The sequence below is a fragment of the Pecten maximus genome, chromosome 2 (genome assembly GCF_902652985.1).
Source record: "Pecten maximus chromosome 2, xPecMax1.1, whole genome shotgun sequence".
Classification (NCBI taxonomy): Eukaryota; Metazoa; Mollusca; class Bivalvia; order Pectinida; family Pectinidae; genus Pecten; species Pecten maximus.
The window spans coordinates 4,785,640-4,806,187 of record NC_047016.1 but is presented as its reverse complement, the minus strand read 5'-3'; the positions used below and the strand labels follow the sequence as shown (position 1 = coordinate 4,806,187).

Genomic DNA, 20,548 nt, shown 5'->3' with positions numbered 1-20,548 from the left:
GTAGCACTCCTGATGTACATGAAGTGTACAAATTTGTTAATTTATACTCCACAATTTTTTAAATTTATACTCCAAACACACAAGTTTGTACATAATAATATACAATTTATATACATATGACACTTTTTGTAGTAGATCATCTCCTAACACACTAATTCTTATATACACAAACTACATGTAGGTATGTTTACATATATACAGTAACATTTATAATTATATAATTGTACAATGTATACATCTTTACAACAGATATACCGGGGTACACAGACTTCTAATTCAAATCACAATACATGTCAGATGTGTGGTTTTCTCATGGTTATTTCACAGAAACAAGCACAAAACATCTTTAGACTAGATATAGGCTGAATATTTACAAAAAAGAAAAATGTTGTAGAAATGGATAAAAAAGTACACATCAAGTTTCTTTTTCCTCTATTTACACTAACAGGTATTATGATGAAGAAAACTACATGGATTTACACCAGTGAAGACACTGACACCAAATTCACACTGAAAGAAATTATGAAGCACCTATGTACACTCTACACTTCAAGGCAGAAACTTCTATATTGTATTGGAATTAAAATAAAAATCACTAACATCAGATGACTAGTCATTAATTAAAACAAAAGCACATGTCAAGCTCAATGTGACGCCCAACAGACACTTGGAATAAACTCCTCTATAACATTTGTAAATTGAGGATATGGGTAGTATATAATTATCTAGAGTGAGTTTGGGTACTACTGAACATATATTAAGTGAAATCCAAAATGCCAGGTACATGCATTACAAGTTATGTGATAAAACATCTTTGCTAGCTGTTTGACCTTTTTATGCCCATTTTATGTTTATTAATGGTGGTCTCCCATGACTACATGGTGTGGCCTTACTTTGTTTTTATGTTTATCAATGGTGATCTCCCTCTACATGGTGTGGCCTTACTTTGTTTTTATGTTTATCAATGGTAGTCTCCCTCTACATGGTGTGGCCTTACTTTGTTTTTATGTTTATCAATGGTGATCTCCCTCTACATGGTGTGGCCTTACTTTGTTTTTATGTTTATCAATGGTGGTCTCCCTCTACATGGTGTGGCCTTACTTTGTTTCTATGTTTATCAATGGTGGTCTCCCATGACTACATGGTGTGGCCTTACTTTGTTTTTATGTTTATCAATGGTGGTCTCCCATGACTACATGGTGTGGCCTTACTTTGTTTTTATGTTTATCAATGGTGGTCTCCCATGACTACATGGTGTGGCCTTACTTTGTTTCTATGTTTATCAATGGTGGTCTCCCATGACTACATGGTGTGGCCTTACTTTGTTTCTATGTTTATCAATGGTAGTCTCCCATGACTACATGGTGTGGCCTTACTTTGTTTTTATGTTTATCAATGGTGGTCTCCCATGACTACATGGTGTGGCCTTACTTTGTTTTTATGTTTATCAATGGTGGTCTCCCATGACTACATGGTGTGGCCTTACTTTGTTTTTATGTTTATCAATGGTGGTCTCCCATGACTACATGGTGTGGCCTTACTTTGTTTCTATGTTTATCAATGGTGGTCTCCCATGACTACATGGTGTGGCCTTACTTTGTTTCTATGTTTATCAATGGTGGTCTCCCATGACTACATGGTGTGGCCTTACTTTGTTTTTATGTTTATCAATGGTGGTCTCCCATGACTACATGGTGTGGCCTTACTTTGTTTTTATGTTTATCAATGGTAGTCTCCCATGACTACATGGTGTGGCCATTTTGGTTTGTATGTACTGGAAATGTTTTGAGGGTGAATTTGAACAAACTATACTTATTAGATTTCACATACATCGTTAACATTATCGTTAACATTATCGTTATACCCATATAGGGTTCATTGGAGAGGGACACACTTTTAAGGGTGTTGAGTTACATCAGTGAAGCCGTTAATGTAATCAACAGATTTGGGGCATAACTGGACACTTTATTTTTATATTTTAATAAAAAATGGCAAGAAAGTAATACAAAATGACTGGTATACAAGTTCTGCATCGACTTTTGTCAGGAATCTACACCTGTAGTCAATTAGGGGACAAGCATTAACCACCCAAGGTAATATATATTGATATACAGTAATACCCGAGGTAATATATATTGATATACAGTAATACCCAAGGTAATATGTACTGATATACAGTAATACCCAAGGTAATATGTATTGATATACAGTAATACCCGAGGTAATACGTACTGATATACAGTAATACCCAAGGTAATATGTATTGATATACAGTAATACCCGAGGTAATATGTACTGATATACAGTAATACCCGAGGTAATATGTACTGATATACAGTAATACCCGAGGTAATATGTACCGATATACAGTAATACCCGAGGTAATATGTACTGATATACAGTAATACCCAAGGTAATATGTACTGATATACAGTAATACCCGAGGTAATATGTACTGATATACAGTAATACCCAAGGTAATATGTACTGATATACAGTAATACCCAAGGTAATATGTACTGATATACAGTAATACCCGAGGTAATATATATTGATATACAGTAATACCCAAGGTAATATGTACTGATATACAGTAATACCCAAGGTAATATGTACTGATATACAGTAATACCCAAGGTAATATGTACTGATATACAGTAATACCCAAGGTAATATGTACTGATATACAGTAATACCCAAGGTAATATGTACTGATATACAGTAATACCAGAGGTAATATATATTGATATACAGTAATACCCAAGGTAATATGTATTGATATACAGTAATACCCGAGGTAATATGTACTGATATACAGTAATACCCGAGGTAATATGTACTGATATACAGTAATACCCGAGGTAATATGTACTGATATACAGTAATACCCGAGGTAATATGTACTGATATACAGTAATACCCGAGGTAATATGTACTGATATACAGTAATACCCGAGGTAATATGTATTGATATACAGTAATACCCGAGGTAATATATATTGATATACAGTAATACCCGAGGTAATATGTATTGATATACAGTAATACCCGAGGTAATATATATTGATATACAGTAATACCCAAACCCAATCTATGGTGAAAATTTCGTTTTAAAATCCATTATAATATTGTATCTTTCATGTCAACAAAATCACCTTTCAAATGTGTAATACTTTGAAACATTGCCAAAGAAATCATCTCCTACATACATCTCATGTATTACAAAGTTAATATACGATAATGAATACAAAACAAGTGTTTCCTCTAATAAAACTAAAATAGAAAATAAACAACAGCTGCAACAATCTTTCAAATCATGAACCACATTAAAATGTATTGTGTAACAAAGATACTGCTGGGCACAATGCTATAGACCCATCCTATACATGTTACGGTTATCAATAGTAGCCAGTTGCCATGGTAACTATTTGATTACTGAAGTCACTGAACATGACATGGTCCAGTCACATGCAAAACAGATCATAATTCCAAAAATATTGGTTTGATAACATTAACATGCCCAAGCATTCATTGTAATTAAGCTCTTTATAAAGTTTTTAGTTCATCCATTAATGATTATACAAACGTACTCAGATATTGAGTAGACTCTGGGCCTGACAGGCTACTGCCATGAAAACACACTACAATTTGGCTATGAAAATAACATTCATTCAGAGATTTTTCAAAATAACAGAAAATGTGTTGCTATCTTAGAAATAAAATACTAATCCATAATTAACCTAAATATTTGCTATACAACCATGATCTTTGTCTCTTCTCACTGAACAAAAATCTGAACTACATAATTACAGACCCATCCTGAATACCAATAATTTTCAAACACTTACAAGTGCTTATTCTCAACTTTACATGTTAATCTCAAAGTCCTTAATTTTATTTTTCACAGCTTCTACTTGACCTACAAAACATCAACAATAGAATACCACTGGAGTGGAATGGCTGACAATACAAAACACATGTAATGTCACCAGCTTGAGGAACAACTCTTCTGTAGGCACTGTCCCCCTTCCCTCATATTAACTGAACAAAGGGACATAACTCTGTAAGTGTAGGAATAAGATTTCTCTAGTATCTCTTGTCCACTAGACAGGCCTTGTCTGACCACCCCCATGTAAGTTTTTATTTTGGACCAATCCTAGCTGATCAATGAATTACTTTAGGGTATATCACTGTATAATTTAGAGTCCCTGGACAATTTCACAGAAAACTTTTAGTTTGCATTTAAAATCACAGCAGGATGGCTAATTTAGCTTATTTTCAATACTATTTTATATCGTGAAGTAGCAAAATTTTTATTGACAGCTTATGAAAATGGACGCAATAAAAAAGAACAACATGTACACATATTTCCTTTTATCAAGTTCAGCAGCATCCACTAGTGGAAGTTTTGGTTACTCTACAGGATATTTACCAGAATGAGTACAAGATTTTGAGATGCTGTCTATATCAAGCCAGATGTCAATCTGATGACTTCACAGGTATATTATACACAGCCATGGGCATATCAACGCCTATCAAAAGGTATATTATACACAGCCATGGGCATATCAACGCCTATCAAAAGCAGTTCTACACTCATTTACTCCATTAAGAATACTAATGATTTCTCAAACATGATATTTGTTTTAATGCAACATCTAGTTGAATGGATTGATTATACTAATCAGTTGCTATGAACACCGGCTGAATTTAGTAGGATAGAGTGGTACTGCCATGTAATGATAAACATTCAGCCATAAACAACAGCATCTATAGATCCCTGAACATTCATATACATATATAATCATGATCAGACAAACATAATCTTCGATGCAGTCACATCTATGAAATTTTACACATAGACAGATTTCTATAACAGCAGTCTAACTACTGAATTTTCTTAGCATGTGTCGAGAATCCACGTGGGTGTGAGTTGTGCCAGGGTTTGTTCGAGCTCCAATCAGATACCGATATGTCAGACTGATACATCCGAGATGCTGTTGTGTTATATACAGGCAAACACTCATTAGCATTGTCAGTCATCACCTGTAAACATTATACAAATGTATATATTAACATATATGCCATATTTGTTAAATTTCTCTTGTCAAATTGAAATGTTACAATTTGTCAATAGTTTACCATTCTCAAAAGCAGTTATCTCATATACACATTTTTTTTCAATTTCTATTTCATGAACTCAATAATTTTTCAATTATTTCAAATGGACACAGTTTCACAGGACACAGTTTCACAAAAGATCTTAATACATCTTTAACATGTTACATATGTGGCCTGGTAATTTGATACCTTAAGGTAGATGTATGCGTCTGTGCCATGGCCCTCTACAGAGCTCAGTTGTAGGTCTCCCCCGAAGTACCGGGCGTATAGTCTGGAGAGAGGCAATCCGTATCCATACCCTGCCTTCAATCACCAAAAAATATTAAATATACACCTGTTAACATACTACATTGGTCGTCAAACTTCACCTGAACAGACAACATTTTATCATATTCAATTTTTGTCCAGTGAACTTATACCAAAACGCGTTGTCTGTCTGTCCGTCGTCTGTCAACGTTTTCTTTAAATCGCAAATTTGGTCAGGAACATCCTTGGGGGAAGGGGAACAGAATTTGTATAACATTTGGTCAGGAACATCCTTGGGGGAAGGGGAACAGAATTTGTATAACATTTGGTCAGGAACATCCTTGGGGGAAGGGGAACAGAATTTGTATAACATTTGTCAGGAACATCCTTGGGGGAAGGGGAACAGAATTTGTATAACATTTAAAGCCACATACTTTCAAAGAAATATATATAAATGTTAACATTTTGATCTCTTTACAGTTTTCAGGCTTATACTTAACAAATTATCCTGAATCCAAAATTGTAGGAAATGTTTATTTATAGAAGCATTCAAGAAATTCCCAAAAATAATAACGGGGTCTGACGGACCAAGTTTCTGTGTAAATTAGTCCCACAAATGGAAAAGAATTGATTCGTCGGAACTTAGCAAGAAAACAAAAAGGAATAGACTCAAATTCCAATTTTGCTGGACATGTAGAGGTTAGTTCTTTAATTCGATTCTACTCCTGAATGACTGAATTTTCATGAATGCTCTGGAGCACCATTGGGCAAAGGAGATCTATGTTGTGTAAATAGCGGGTGTGGCTCCCCGGGGGCCGCAGGGGTGGGCCCAATAGTGAATATTGAGGTAAATCCTTTAAATCTTCCTTGTTTAAGCCCTTGACATCCCCACTCATAACCGTACATAGCATTACTAGGCATCAAATGATAAACACAATCCTATTATAAATGTAGGCCCTGGGGTATTTCCCCACCCCTATAGACTTGGTTTCTTTGATATGTCTTTGAAACCATAGAGATTTCCACCCTATATCCATATATAGCACTGTTGGGCAAAAAAGCGATAAAAACAATTATGATGTACATATAAATAGGCCTTGGGGTCTTTCCCCAACCCTTGGGACTTAGTTTCTTGGTTATATTGTTTTAAACCGTGGAGATCCACACCCCATAACCATATATAGCATTGTTTGACATCAACAAATATAGATATTAACAAACTGAACTTGAACATAATTTTGATGTTTGGTTAAATCCAGACAGGTGAGTGAAACAGGCTGTTATCCAAACAGCAGAGAATACATGAACATCTGTTTAGATTATAAACATCTTTAAAAAGACAACATATGTCCTATTTTGCATACTTTGATATTTATCTAAAAGTTACAGCATGGCAGCACAAACTGATAAAATATTTTTATAACTCAATATGGATTATTTTCCAGTGGTTTAAATCAGAGACAAGACTGTAGTGTAAATACGTGGAAGAACTTACCATAGGGGCGTTTCCCTCCCCAACATAGTCAGGCCGCGGGGCAGTAGAGTACATGTATTCAAACACTAACTTCCGTATATCTTGGGAGAAACCACCTCCACAATCTGATATCTGAAAATACAGGCACATTTAATGTATCACATATTCATGTCAAGGATCCTAATAAATATATGGACTACTAACATTATATCCCCATGTCACAATTCAATGAGCAATTATCTCTCTCAGTGGTAAAACACAGATAACATTTAATAATTTTCCATTATTTTTCAATGAATATGTGTTATGTGAAACTAAAACCTTATACTCAGTCAGTGTAATTAGAATTCTGACATCTTGAACTACAAAATAAATCACAATATAGACATTTAATTACCATGCATTCATAACATAAATAGCAGTAAAATGATTAGGCAATCACTAGACCTTTAACATTTAAAGTAAATCCATCACTTAACCCAACTGTTGTGTTAACTAAGAGTCAATCGTACCTTGATAGTGAGGTCTTCCTTGCCTTTGGCAATCATTACAGATATATTTGGTATGGTGTCCTTGTTGGAGTGGGTTTCTACTGAAGCACGCATGGAATTCTGGTACAAAGTCAAAATGGTTATTCATCTTATCAAGTACAGGTACAAACAACGTGAAATTAATGCTCTACCAGCCCATCTACTGACAGTCACAGTTTTTAGAATTATGATTGAAAATTATTTCAGTCACAGTTTAGAATAATGATTGAAAATAATTGAAATAGGATACATCCCTACACAGTAACAGACATCAATGTGTCGTTCATCATCTTCACCCCTTTGTTGAAACCTTATACATGTACATTTCTAAATGTTTGTCACCATTCGCTCACTTAACTTACCTTTAAAATTTCAAACAGTATATGAAGTAAATGTGACGGTACGCATGAAATCTGGATCTTTTTATCATCTTCATAAGCTGGAAAGAATGTAATTATATTTACATTTCAACCTAAATATAAATTCTAGCTCTATATTCTCTGTGTAATGTAACACTGTCAGTACAAAGTACACATGTGTTGGATTACTGGATTACTGAAATATATGAATGATTTTATAGATTTAGACTTACTTTCAGGTTACAAAAATATCAAAAATATTATCAACCAGTACATTTTACCCACTTACCTTAATGAATGTTTTGTATTTTTTCTAAAAAGCATTTACAATTTACATAATTATGAAGTCATAATTCTTTAAAAGGTGAAAGTTTTAGAAACCTTTTCCACCAGAATTCAGGTATAACAATTTTTCTACTAGTACATTCCTACAGGAGATTTTCAGATAACTTACGATTAAGGCATGTCACCTCCATGTCTGGTGCCGTTAGGAGCAGGTATTCTACATGTACTAAGGACCTTACAGGAGATTTTCAGATAACTTACGATTAAGGCATGTCACCTCCATGTCTGGTGCCGTTAGGAGCAGGTATTCTACATGTACTAAGGACCTTACAGGAGATTTTCAGATAACTTACTGTTAAGGCATGTCACCTCCATGTCTGGTGCCGTTAGGAGCAGGTATTCTACATGTACTAAGGACCTTACAGGAGATTTTCAGATAACTTACGATTAAGGCATGTCACCTCCATGTCTGGTGCCGTTAGGTAGTACCCTTCACATAAGAAACGGGCATCACTATAGGCAGCTGTAAACAAAATCAGTCTTTATTCCTGTGACTCTGTAAATGTTTTATAGGAGAAATAAAATTCATTGTTTATTTACAAAAGATATCAAATTTCTGTGTCTCCAGTAACAATTACAACACGCCCAGCTTGTGGTTTATTTATAGGATCGAGAAATAAACTGTGTCTCCTGTAACAGTTACTGGTAATTTCTATGTCTCCCATATCAATTACATCACTCCCAGCTCATGGTTTATTTACAGGAGAAATAAACTGTGTCTCCTGTAACAGTTACTGGTAATTTCTATGTCTCCCATAACGGTTACATCACTCCCAGCTCATGGTTTATTTACAAAAGATATCAAATATATGTCTCCCATAAATATGATATCACTCCAAGTTTATGGTTTATTTATGGGAGAAATAAAATGTCTGTGTCTCCTATAAATGTGACATCACTCTCTCCTATAAATGTGACATCACTCAATGTTTATTGTTTTTTTTATGGGAGAAATAAAATGTCTGTCTCCTATAAATGTTAATACATCACTCGCAGCTCATGGTTTATTTATGAGAGAAATGAAATGTTCTCATCAAGGTAACGATAATATTCTAAAATTCCAAACTACATCAATGTGAGCTCTTGATTCACTAATGAAATGCTACATGAGCAATATAGCTTTAATTAAACAATACAAAGAACTAAATAAGAGTACCTACTAGTTTGGATTCTACACATACATATTACAGTTTGGATTGTTCCATAACTTAGCTATAGTAACAGAGATTCAGTTTACCTTGTAAAACCTCCAGTACATCACAGACAGGGTCTATTGCACCAATGTATCGAGGGTTATCCGCTATCTGGGAACCGTATAATAGCACTGAAACATAGATATCAGGTATTGAACTGAAACAGTTATCAGGTAATTATGGACTGAAACATAATAATCAGGTAATGGACCGAAACATAGAAATCAGGTAATGGACTCAAACATAATAATCAGGTAATGGACCAAAACATAATAATCAGGTAATGGACCAAAACATAATAATCAGGTAATGGACCGAAACATAGAAATCAGGTAATGGACCAAAACATAATAATCAGGTAATGGACTCAAACATAATAATCAGGTAATGGACCGAAACATAATAATCAGGTAATGGACCGAAACATAATAATCAGGTAATGGACCCAAACACAGAAATCAGGTAAAGGACTCAAACACAGAAATCAGGTAATGGACCCAAACACAGAAATCAGGTAATGGACCAAAACACAGAAATCAGGTAATGGACTCAAACACAGAAATCAGGTAATGGCTTCAAACATAGAAATCAGGTAATGGACTCAAACACAGAAATCAGGTAATGGACCCAAACACAGAAATCAGGTAATGGACTCAAACACAGAAATCAGGTAATGGACTCAAACACAGAAATCAGGTAATGGACCGAAACATAGAAATCAGGTAATGGCTTCAAACATAGAAATCAGGTAATGGACTCAAACACAGAAATCAGGTAATGGACCCAAACACAGAAATCAGGTAATGGACCCAAACACAGAAATCAGCTAATGGACTCAAACACAGAAATCAGGTAATGGACCAAAACATAGAAATCAGGTAATGGACTCAAACACAGAAATCAGGTAATGGACCAAAACACGGAAATCAGGTAATGGACCCAAACACAGAAATCAGGTAATGGACTCAAACACAGAAATCAGGTAATGGACCAAAACACAGAAATCAGGTAATGGACCAAAACATAGAAATCAGGTAATGGACCCAAACACAGAAATCAGGTAATGGACTCAAACACAGAAATCAGGTAATGGACCCAAACATAGAAATCAGGTAACGGGCCAAAACACAGAAATCAGGTAATGGACCCAAACATAGAAATCAGGTAATGGACCAAAACATAGAAATCAGGTAATGGACCCAAACACAGAAATCAGGTAATGGGCCCAAACACAGAAATCAGGTAATGGACCCAAACACAGAAATCAGGTAATGGACTCAAACACAGAAATCATGTAAGGAACTCAAACACAGAAATCAGGTAATGGACCAAAACATAGAAATCAGGTAATGGACCCAAACACAGAAATCAGGTAATGGACCCAAACACAGAAATCAGGTAATGGACTCAAACACAGAAATCAGGTAATGGACTCAAACATAGAAATCAGGTAATGGACCGAAACACAGAAATCAGGTAATGGACCGAAACATAGAAATCAGGTAATGGCTTCAAACATAGAAATCAGGTAATGGACTCAAACACAGAAATCAGGTAATGGACCCAAACACAGAAATCAGGTAATGGACTCAAACACAGAAATCAGGTAATGGACCAAAACACAGAAATCAGGTAATGGACCAAACATAGAAATCAGGTAATGGACCAAACATAGAAATCAGGTAATGGACCCAAACACAGAAATTAGGTAATGGACCCAAACACAGAAATCAGGTAATGAACCCAAACACAGAAATCAGGTAATGGACCCAAACACAGAAATCAGGTAATGGACCCAAACACAGAAATCAGGTAATGAACCCAAACACAGAAATCAGGTAATGGACCCAAACACAGAAATCAGGTAATGGACCCAAACACAGAAATCAGGTAATGGACCCAAACACAGAAATCAGGTAATGGACCCAAACACAGAAATCAGGTAATGGACCCAAACACAGAAATCAGGTAATGGACCCAAACACAGAAATCAGGTAATGGACCAAAACACAGAAATCAGGTAATGGACTCAAACACAGAAATCAGGTAATGGACCCAAACATAGAAATCAGGTAATGGACCAAAACACAGAAATCAGGTAATGGACCAAAACATAGAAATCGGGTAATGGACCCAAACATAGAAATCAGGTAATGGACTCAAACATAGAAATCAGGTAATGAACCCAAACATAGAAATCAGGTAATGGACTCAAACATAGAAATCAGGTAATGAACCCAAACACAGAAATCAGGTAATGGACCCAAACACAGTAATCAGGTTATGGACCCAAACACAGAAATCAGGTAATGGACTCAAACACAGAAATCAGGTAATGAACTCAAACACAGAAATCAGGTAATGGACCAAAACATAGAAATCAGGTAATGGACCGAAACATAGAAATCAGGTAATGGACCCAAACACAGAAATCAGGTAATGGACCCAAACACAGAAATCAGGTAATGGACCAAAACACAGAAATCAGGTAAATCACTGAAACATAGAAATTAGGTATTTCACTGAAACAGAAATCGGGTAATGAACCGAAACATAAAAATCAGGTAATAGACTGAAACATAGATATCAGGTAAAGGGCTGAATTATAGATATCAGGTAATTCACTGAAACAGAAATCAGGAAATGGACCGAAACCTAGAAACTAGCCGATATGCCCAAAAATTGGGAAAAGAAACATGTTTTATTATGACATGCTCTAGATCTATGCCATCATTCTGTCTAAACTCAACTTAAGTTAGTACGTACAATTTATTTACATATACAAATGTACTCCAGTAATAAGGTCACTGTTACATGAGCATGTATATTGTACAGTAATTAATTATACCCCCAAATAAGATCAGGTCAATGAAATGTTGTTTACTTGTTGGCTAAATTTAATTTAACTTAAATCAATTTCAAAATATTTCAATTCTTTTACAATGTTACGAATCTATTACCTACTTCAATTTTTACAGCTTAATTGAAGCAATCTAAAAATAACCAAATTTTTAACTTTGATGGTTAGCTTATGACACACAGTAACCCATTTTCAATGTTTAATTTAAAATGTTGCTGAACATCATTTCAGAGTATTCCCCATTGCGTGCATCAAGTCACATGATATGAACTAATACAGTTTCTATAAGGACTTCCACAGCTATACGCTCATTACCCTGGTAATTATCATACATTCTTATGTGTAGATTTCTGAATTAAAAAGTTTCCCTGCATTTAGGATATGTATACTACTCGGGCAAATGACTTCCTTGATGACTGAGGAAGGCTGTCTGTAGCATGTATCAAAGAAGCCCAGTAATCTACTAAGTCTAGGTGATTGAGAGAGCTGGTACTGCTCTCAATACCATTATAATAAATATAGCACAAGATTTAACATCACCTTGCATGCTAAAGGTTACTTCAGTGTTTGGAGATGAAGATTTTCCGATCCTGAAATAACCATTAGAGACTATAACAGGTAAAATGAATCAACCCTAATCACACTGAACTATTGATTTTCTCTCTTTCTTTTTAACACATAATCAAAGTAAATGTTAGAGCTTCAGAACCAAGGAACAAGAGGGAGGCTGTCTGCAGCAAGAATCAAAGGGGGCGACTCCTGTTTCTGAGTGAATACATTTTAAAGAGTATTCACTCACCACTGAGAAATGTCAGTAAATAACAAGTCATCACAAAGGTATGGTGAGCAATTATTGACTCATGATCATAGCACTATATAAAAAACAACTCACAACAGGGTCAGGGTGAATCAACATGGACTCTCCACAGAGAAGTGTAAATAAATATTGACTCCCCCCAGGGAAAGCTGAGCAAATGATGAATCAGTACAGGGTCAGGGTGAATCAGTATTTACTCGCCACAGAGAAGTATAAACAGCGACTCCCCCAAGGAAAAGCTGAGCAAATGATGATTCCTTACAGGGTCAGGGTTTATTAGCATTAACTCGCCACAAGGAAGTATAAAATGGTCTTGGGTTGGTGCTATAGTTACTGTCACTAGGGATTAGAAAAGTGTGTGCTGTAACACTCAATTGAGGTGACACTTTGAAATGATGTCATACCACGGTCCCACAACACAATACATGTGGTATATAAATATCCCAGGTCTCCAGAGAGCTATCATATTGTATTTTGTCACTAACAAGGCTGTTCCTACAAAATCCTTAAACTGTAATGATTCATATATCAATCATATATGTATTTATAGAAGTGCATTTGATTTATTTGACATATAACATTTAAGCATACACAAGACAAATTGACAAAGTCCACAATAGTTACCATGCTGGCTGATGAGCATCCGTATACTGATGCGGGATAATAGAAACCTATCTAGAAAGTATCGTATGGCCTCGGTGTTTGTGTTGACAGTTGTAAAGTTATAATAGGAAGGGTAGGTCTCTTGTAACTCCAGCACTCCCTGTGAGAGAGAAAAAAACAATTTTAGTCTCCACATGGAAGTACATCATATTATGTATTAATCGCTTCCCAGTAATATATACTCTTAGATTATCAGTTTTAATTAAATGTCATACATTCCTCTCTCTCAACAGTCTTTTCTACTTAAATATTGTACATATGGCAAGGTGGGACAACTTATGTATTTCCCTACTTACCAAATACCTGTAATAACATATATTACTCTATCAAAACAAGTTGTATACTGTGGTAACAAGTTTAGTCCAATGAGGAGTATTCAAACTCTACTCTAGTTGTATTTCTTTTGTTAAGATTTCAGTTTTCAACTAAAATGTCCAAATAAATACTAAGCAAGTCCTACAGGTACACTATATATATAAGAGCTAGTATATTTCCCTTACTAAACAGGTGCTAGCTACTGGTCTGTACAGTCCAGAGATGAGTATTAGTGTAATACAGGTAATTAAGGTATACAGTTAATACCAGTGTGCTCTTCAAAATTTGGTACAAAACAATTTGTACCAAGTAATTATATATAAATGCCCCGTGCTTTTAGTAATTGATATAAAACATCTTTTTCGCCTCTCAATAACAAATACTGTATACTGAGGTCTCAGTAATTGTATAAGATTTTAATTAGTACACTGGCCAGTAATTGTATAAGATTTTAATTAGTACACTGGCCATGGGCTTAAATCCCTGAGCGTATGAGTCCACATAATAGCTTTCATACATATATAAATATCATATTCTTATATAATTAGAATAGCACAAAAATAATATACTGCAATGTTAGACAGTTCTACAGACACATCAGTCTAAAACACACCACACTTTATTATGCTAACCACCAGCTAAATCTAATAGCCTAAATAGGCTGTGTCATTCCTACCAAGGCAAATGTCAGGTTAATCCAGGTTGTTCTATACAGATACAAACCTGGGCCATTGTTTCCACGACTTTAGAATGGCGATTCTTGATTTTCTGCAGGCCTTCTGAGAAACTGTAAAATTTGAAAGTCAACTAATGGATGTTTAAGCATGTCCCTATCCCAAGCATTACTGAACCAAAGTGGCGATGGAATCTCTGTCATCAAAATTATTTTACTCTTTGTTAATGTTGTTCATCATTCAGCTCTACTCTTATCGAGGTTCAATGTCCTTTTCAAACATAAATACTCTGTAAATTGTCTCTCTTAATCCAATATTTCATTAAAGAGCAGAACAAATCTAGATTAAACACATTCAATTTAGGATATAATTATACTAGTTATTAATTAAACGTCAGAAAACTACTACCTAATACCAGGTAAATTAGTTGATATACAAATATGGGCAATGTTTTTTGTCCTTGTATGAACCTTTATATAAGGGCCACCGGTCTACAAGTTCCCTTATCATTCGGAACTATTCTGTCATCAACTTGATTAAATCCGTATCTTTAGAAAGGACATACATACATAAAGTAAGTCGACTATTCTTGTACTAATGTTAAATATATTAAGGGAGTGCGAGGTCATTGGATGGGAATTTGATTAAGTATATTTTGCAAGCCCTACAACTTACACATGATAAACAGGAGATCCCAGACAGATGTTGGTGCTCAGTATTGTAGGATCTTTATTACACCTGTTTATTTATTTATCTTTTTTTTTAATTATTTCCACCTAATTATAGTAGATGAGTCATTAGGTAACATGTTTGACAAGAGGCCCACTGGTGTTTACCTGATAATGTATACATATGTAGCAGCTAGTGGCTTAGTTTATTAAAAGTTTATATTCATTTCAATAATTTCAAGGGAGTCTTGTTGAATTTATTGTAAGGAAGTTTCACGGAATTCTACTAACATAACTGTAAATTGAATTAGTGCAGACAGAACTGTAAAATCAAAAGTCCAGAAATGTTCTTGCTATTGGATCATCTGAGTATCAATTCTGTATTTAACATTTATTGAGCGCCAGAAGAAGATTCATACTCGTAGATGGCAATAGGGTTTGAACCTCCCTACCCCCTCCCCTCAAATTAAAAAAAAAATTAATAGATACTAAAGAGTAGAGCTGAAATGCATGACTTAGATCCTGATATTGACTGGGTGTATATCACAAAACCTTGCCTAGGTAATATAAGGTAAATTACATTTACGTATTCCTACATGTTAGCTCTTGAAGACAAACATCTAGTCTTTTGATCACAATCAAACTGAACATTTTAACAGAAGAGATCAAATAGGTATCATGCCATTTATATATCATTTAAAAAATGTTAAATTTTTAACCTTTGATGAAACAAAAAGGAAAAAAAGAAAAGAAAAATAAAGCAGAATGTTCAAAGAAGTTAATTTTTAAGATAATTTTAACAAAAATGACTTAATATGTTAATGAGTTTTTCATAAATCACCTCAGTTCCATATCCTTTTCTCTCTTTTTTCTCTCTTTTTATTTTTACAAACACCTTCAGCACATTTAAAACAATGAACCTGACTTTATTTATATCTGTATGATTTACCATTGGTTTTAAAATCTGTATTCATTATTTGTTTTACTATCCTCTTATAATAACCATCAGTTTTTTAAGTCATATGTTATTTACAATTGTTATATTCTTTCTATTCTAGACAATATTAAAGTATCATGTATGTAAGTATGTTGTATACTGTTAATGTGGGTCATTTATAACATAAAATGTGTATTATTTGAGCTCAAGAGGGGTAAGGTTACTGGTTTTAACTTAAGCCTATACTACTGTACATATTAACCTTAAATGTTGTTCTCATCAATGTTACATAATGTGTCTTTCTGCCAAATTTAAGTTTCTTTTTAATATCGTTATTCTGTTGTTATTGTGAGGGTCTAAGGCTTGTTTTTTGTACTTACTATGGCCTTACTATATGGCCCATATTAAATAAAAATTCTAATCACCTAGATCTGTATGATATTGTATATTGTAATGTTTATTGGCAGTGTATGATATTACATCCAAACTGACTAGGTAGTGGTAAGTGATCTGGCTCTCTATCAGATTAGGTATTTATACAGGAATTAGGGTGATACTTACTCTGTTAGAACCCTTGTATCTACATCTTTCTTGCCTTCAAATTCCAATATTTCCTCAAAGCTTTGATCATACCTGAAAAAGAGTATCAAAAAATGCATATTTCTTTAAAAATCTTTACCAGTATACCAGAATGGAAAAGAAGTCTTTTAAAGGAGTAAACAAGATTTGTCCGAAGACATAAGACAACATAGCTTGATGAGTGGGTTGAAATTCAGACAAGGTTTTTTTGAAGTAGGTCAAAGGTCACGGTCAGTCAAGGTCAGCAGGTCCACACCTGTAGTACCAACAGAAAGGTCTTGTCATGGGGTGGTTGGGGTATGGGGTGTATACAGTAATATAATTACCAGCTTTTAACAAGGTTGACAGAGGGCATGTTACGGAGGTTTTTTGGAAGATGCCTGATTTCCTTCATGATGTTTGCCAATCTAACAGGTAGCTCATGGCGAAGAAACACATACGATGATTCCTCACTTCCTGTCTTTGAACCTGCAGTAACAGAAAGCATTTCTGCTTTATATCAGAAACAAAAAATATCATAAAAACAGAAAGGACTTCATTCCTTAAATAATCTTTGATGAAATACTCATTTCATTATAAGCAAGATGCCCAGATTGAGGACCTGTATTTATACAAAATTGGTTTCCCTTCATCCAAACATACTTCAGTTGAACATAGACCAAATCCTTTCATTCTACAGATCAGGACGGAGGTTTTTAAACACTTTGCTATATTTTCCCTATTAGGCTTCACCTTTCAGGCCCTTTTTGGGGCAGGCACAAAGTTCATACAAAATTGGTTTCCCTTCACTCAAGGCTGCTCCTGCATGACCAAATAAAGATAAAATCTTTTCATTTTCATAGAAGAAAATTTTAATATGAAATATGTCCATTATGACAAATAGTGATCCAAAGGATTTACTTCTAGTGCTCCTTATATTAGTCCCTGCTCCTTTGGCTCCTTGGGGTCAATTGTCACCAGTTATGCAATATTTGTTCCCCCTTCTCAAAAGGATGCCTCTTAATAAATCTGGCCCAAATCCATTGGATTTTTCATGACTAGTAGCGAATCCCAGGGGAGGAAGGCCAGAGTCACCATTAAAATTTGTTCCCTTTGTGCAAAGGATGCCTCTGACCAAATTTGGTCAAAATTCATTCATTGATTTAAAGGAAAATGTGACGGAGATAGGGACAACTGAATTCGAAGCCTGCCATGCCATTGGAATAAGCTCACCAGTCCTTCGGACCATGGCCATGTGAGCTAAAAACATATGTAATAAAATTGAATGCATAATTAGCTATAGGTCAGTGTTGTGATTTCATGCATGTTGGACAGCACGCTACAGGTAAAAGCAAACTTGAATACAATATAATTTAGACATGTCTGGTTTTTAAATGATTGAGATGAATTTTATTTCAGACTATAATAGGTACATGTATGATTCATTTCTTTTGCACAAAATTTCCCATGAAATTATAGACAAACAACAACTGATCAATGATAACAACAGTATGATAACCGGAGACCAGCCACATATCAGTAGAGAAAGCCACTACTGGCCATTGACCTATAGATTAAATGGCACGTGAGCTAAAACGTGAGTCTAAACTGTCCTGTATTTGTAAACAATGGAGTCTCTCTAGGTCATGGGCACAGCTCAAGTAAGCTAGCTAGATTACAGGACCTCTATTGTCAGTGCTGACTGACCTACATTGTATATCTTAGCCCAGTCCAACAAAGTGACTTGACACTATCAAAGTCCCATGTGTAATGTCTGCTCATACATCAAGGGCCAATATCATGTCCTCAAATAATTATTCTTCAAATGTTAACATTTTATATTCTGTCATCATGAATATGAAAAGATGTCACAATACTGTAGCTATTACGTCTTACTGTGAAGATCCACTGTTTTTAGTAACATTTTATATTCAAATAAAATTAATGCAGTAACATTTTTATATTCAAAGTAAAATGAATGTAGTAACAGAGTGTGATTGATCTTTGTGGGATCTTTTTTACTGTGGTGACAATGAGATTGCATGCCTTATATATAATAAGCTTGTAATTTTTTTTTTTTTTCATGAATTGGCACAATACTTCCTGCATGAAAAACTTTAGAATAAGAATGTTAAATGAAATATGTACTGTTACAGGTATCATGAATTTTAATATTTCCAAGGCGTCAATAACAGATGTTCTAAAAAAGAACTCAATATAAACCGCTTTGACATTCTAACGTAAGCTTTTTTAATACAAGACAGGTTGTTTTTTTGTTCTAAGTATGACTTTACGTCATCACCCCTGTAATCTAACAGATATATATATACACACAATGATTATGAAGGGCTGGTATATATACTGACCCCTGGGAACAGCTACCTTACACAGAAATCAAACCAGATAACCTGTAGTCTGATACATGTTGGTGGGTCAGTATTCAGGTACAGGCCTTACAACTTAGGTTATAAAATATCTATACAGAAGTGAATTATTTGTCCTTTAATTTGGGCAAGTTTAAATTCAAAGGTATTCGGCCCAAGACAAAACATAGTGGTCCAATTAAACTGAACCTGTAGCATCTTTAATTTTCTTAAAAGAAAAGGTAAAAATTGCAAGAAAATTCCATTTTCTGCTAGTGCTAGTGGGTTTTCTTATATATTACCCTGTATATGTCTAATATGATAAAGGTATAGAGTAGTCTTGTGCAACTGATTACATGGGAAAATTTGTTTGAAAATTAATCATATATATATTGGCTAATGTTTCAAAGTGTTCAATATTCCATGAACAGTGTTACCGGTATATTCCTTATCACAGACAAAATGTGACATATTTGTCTACCCAATATGTCGGTTTTATTTATAGCTGTGAAGCTACATTTTGTATACTGTAAATACATCTTTTAGTTGGTAATTATATAATTCACAAAGGATTTAAATTTTTTGTACATTTTGTAGTGATTTTGACATTTATAGATATAGCACAAAATTAATACCCCATATTAATACCGTATATATAATTCTATCAATTTATAACCTTCAACATGTGATATGTATGCCTATACATAAAAAGATGTTTGATGTTTGTCCTCAGATCTTATTGCTGATGTTAGAGAAGGCTTTATTGTGTACTCAAACACATTAATTGTTTTTTAAGTAATGTTCCGAATTGTTAAAATTGTATACTCTTGTCCCAAATAAACAAGAGATCCCAGAGGGATCTTGGCGCCCACCATTGAATGTTCTTCATAGGTTCCATGTCAGATTGATCTTTTCTCTACTTTTCTCTTCTTCTAAGTCTTACTAATCTGTGTAAATTCAGAAGAAACCTCTAGTACTTTTCAAACAAGGGAAACCTATATACAAAATTTAAGATTTAGGCACCAAGGGGAACCTATATATGGAATTTGAGAAAGATTCCTTCATTACTTTCTGAGAAATAGTGATAACAAACTTCAATTGTCAAAATCCAAGATGGCTGCCTGTCGGCCATGTTATTTTCCAATTGGTCTCAAAATGCAATATGCATAACAAGGCACATGGGGGAACCTACATATGAAATTTCAGGAAGATCCCTTCATTAGTTTCTTAGAAATAGCGATAACCAGTTTCAATTTTCGAAATCCAAGATGGCTGCCTGTCGGCCATGTTGTTTTCTGATTAGTCTCAAAATACAATATGCATAACTAGGCACCAAGGGGAACCTACATATGAAATTTCAGGAAGATCCCTTCATTAGTTTCTTAGAAATAGCGATAACCAGTTTCAATTTTCGAAATCCAAGAT

General features: G+C 34.6%; 1 protein-coding gene across 2 annotated transcripts in view; it reads right to left on the bottom strand.

The window, feature by feature from the left end:
• Positions 1–1,329: 1,329 nt before the first annotated feature.
• The window catches only part of LOC117314684 (pyruvate dehydrogenase (acetyl-transferring) kinase isozyme 3, mitochondrial-like), a 32,280-nt gene continuing 13,061 nt past the window's right edge, over positions 1,330–20,548 (bottom strand). For both annotated transcript variants that reach the window (XM_033868775.1, XM_033868782.1), the window contains exons 2-12: positions 17,108–17,249; positions 16,764–16,835; positions 14,647–14,710; positions 13,570–13,708; positions 9,313–9,399; positions 8,461–8,538; positions 7,734–7,810; positions 7,354–7,452; positions 6,863–6,973; positions 5,311–5,424; positions 1,330–5,046 (exon numbers count right to left, since the gene is read on the bottom strand). In XM_033868775.1, coding sequence (XP_033724666.1) covers positions 4,888–5,046; positions 5,311–5,424; positions 6,863–6,973; positions 7,354–7,452; positions 7,734–7,810; positions 8,461–8,538; positions 9,313–9,399; positions 13,570–13,708; positions 14,647–14,710; positions 16,764–16,835; positions 17,108–17,249 — 1,142 coding nt within the window. In that variant the 3' untranslated portion in view covers positions 1,330–4,887. The remainder of the gene's footprint in view (positions 5,047–5,310; positions 5,425–6,862; positions 6,974–7,353; positions 7,453–7,733; positions 7,811–8,460; positions 8,539–9,312; positions 9,400–13,569; positions 13,709–14,646; positions 14,711–16,763; positions 16,836–17,107; positions 17,250–20,548) is intronic.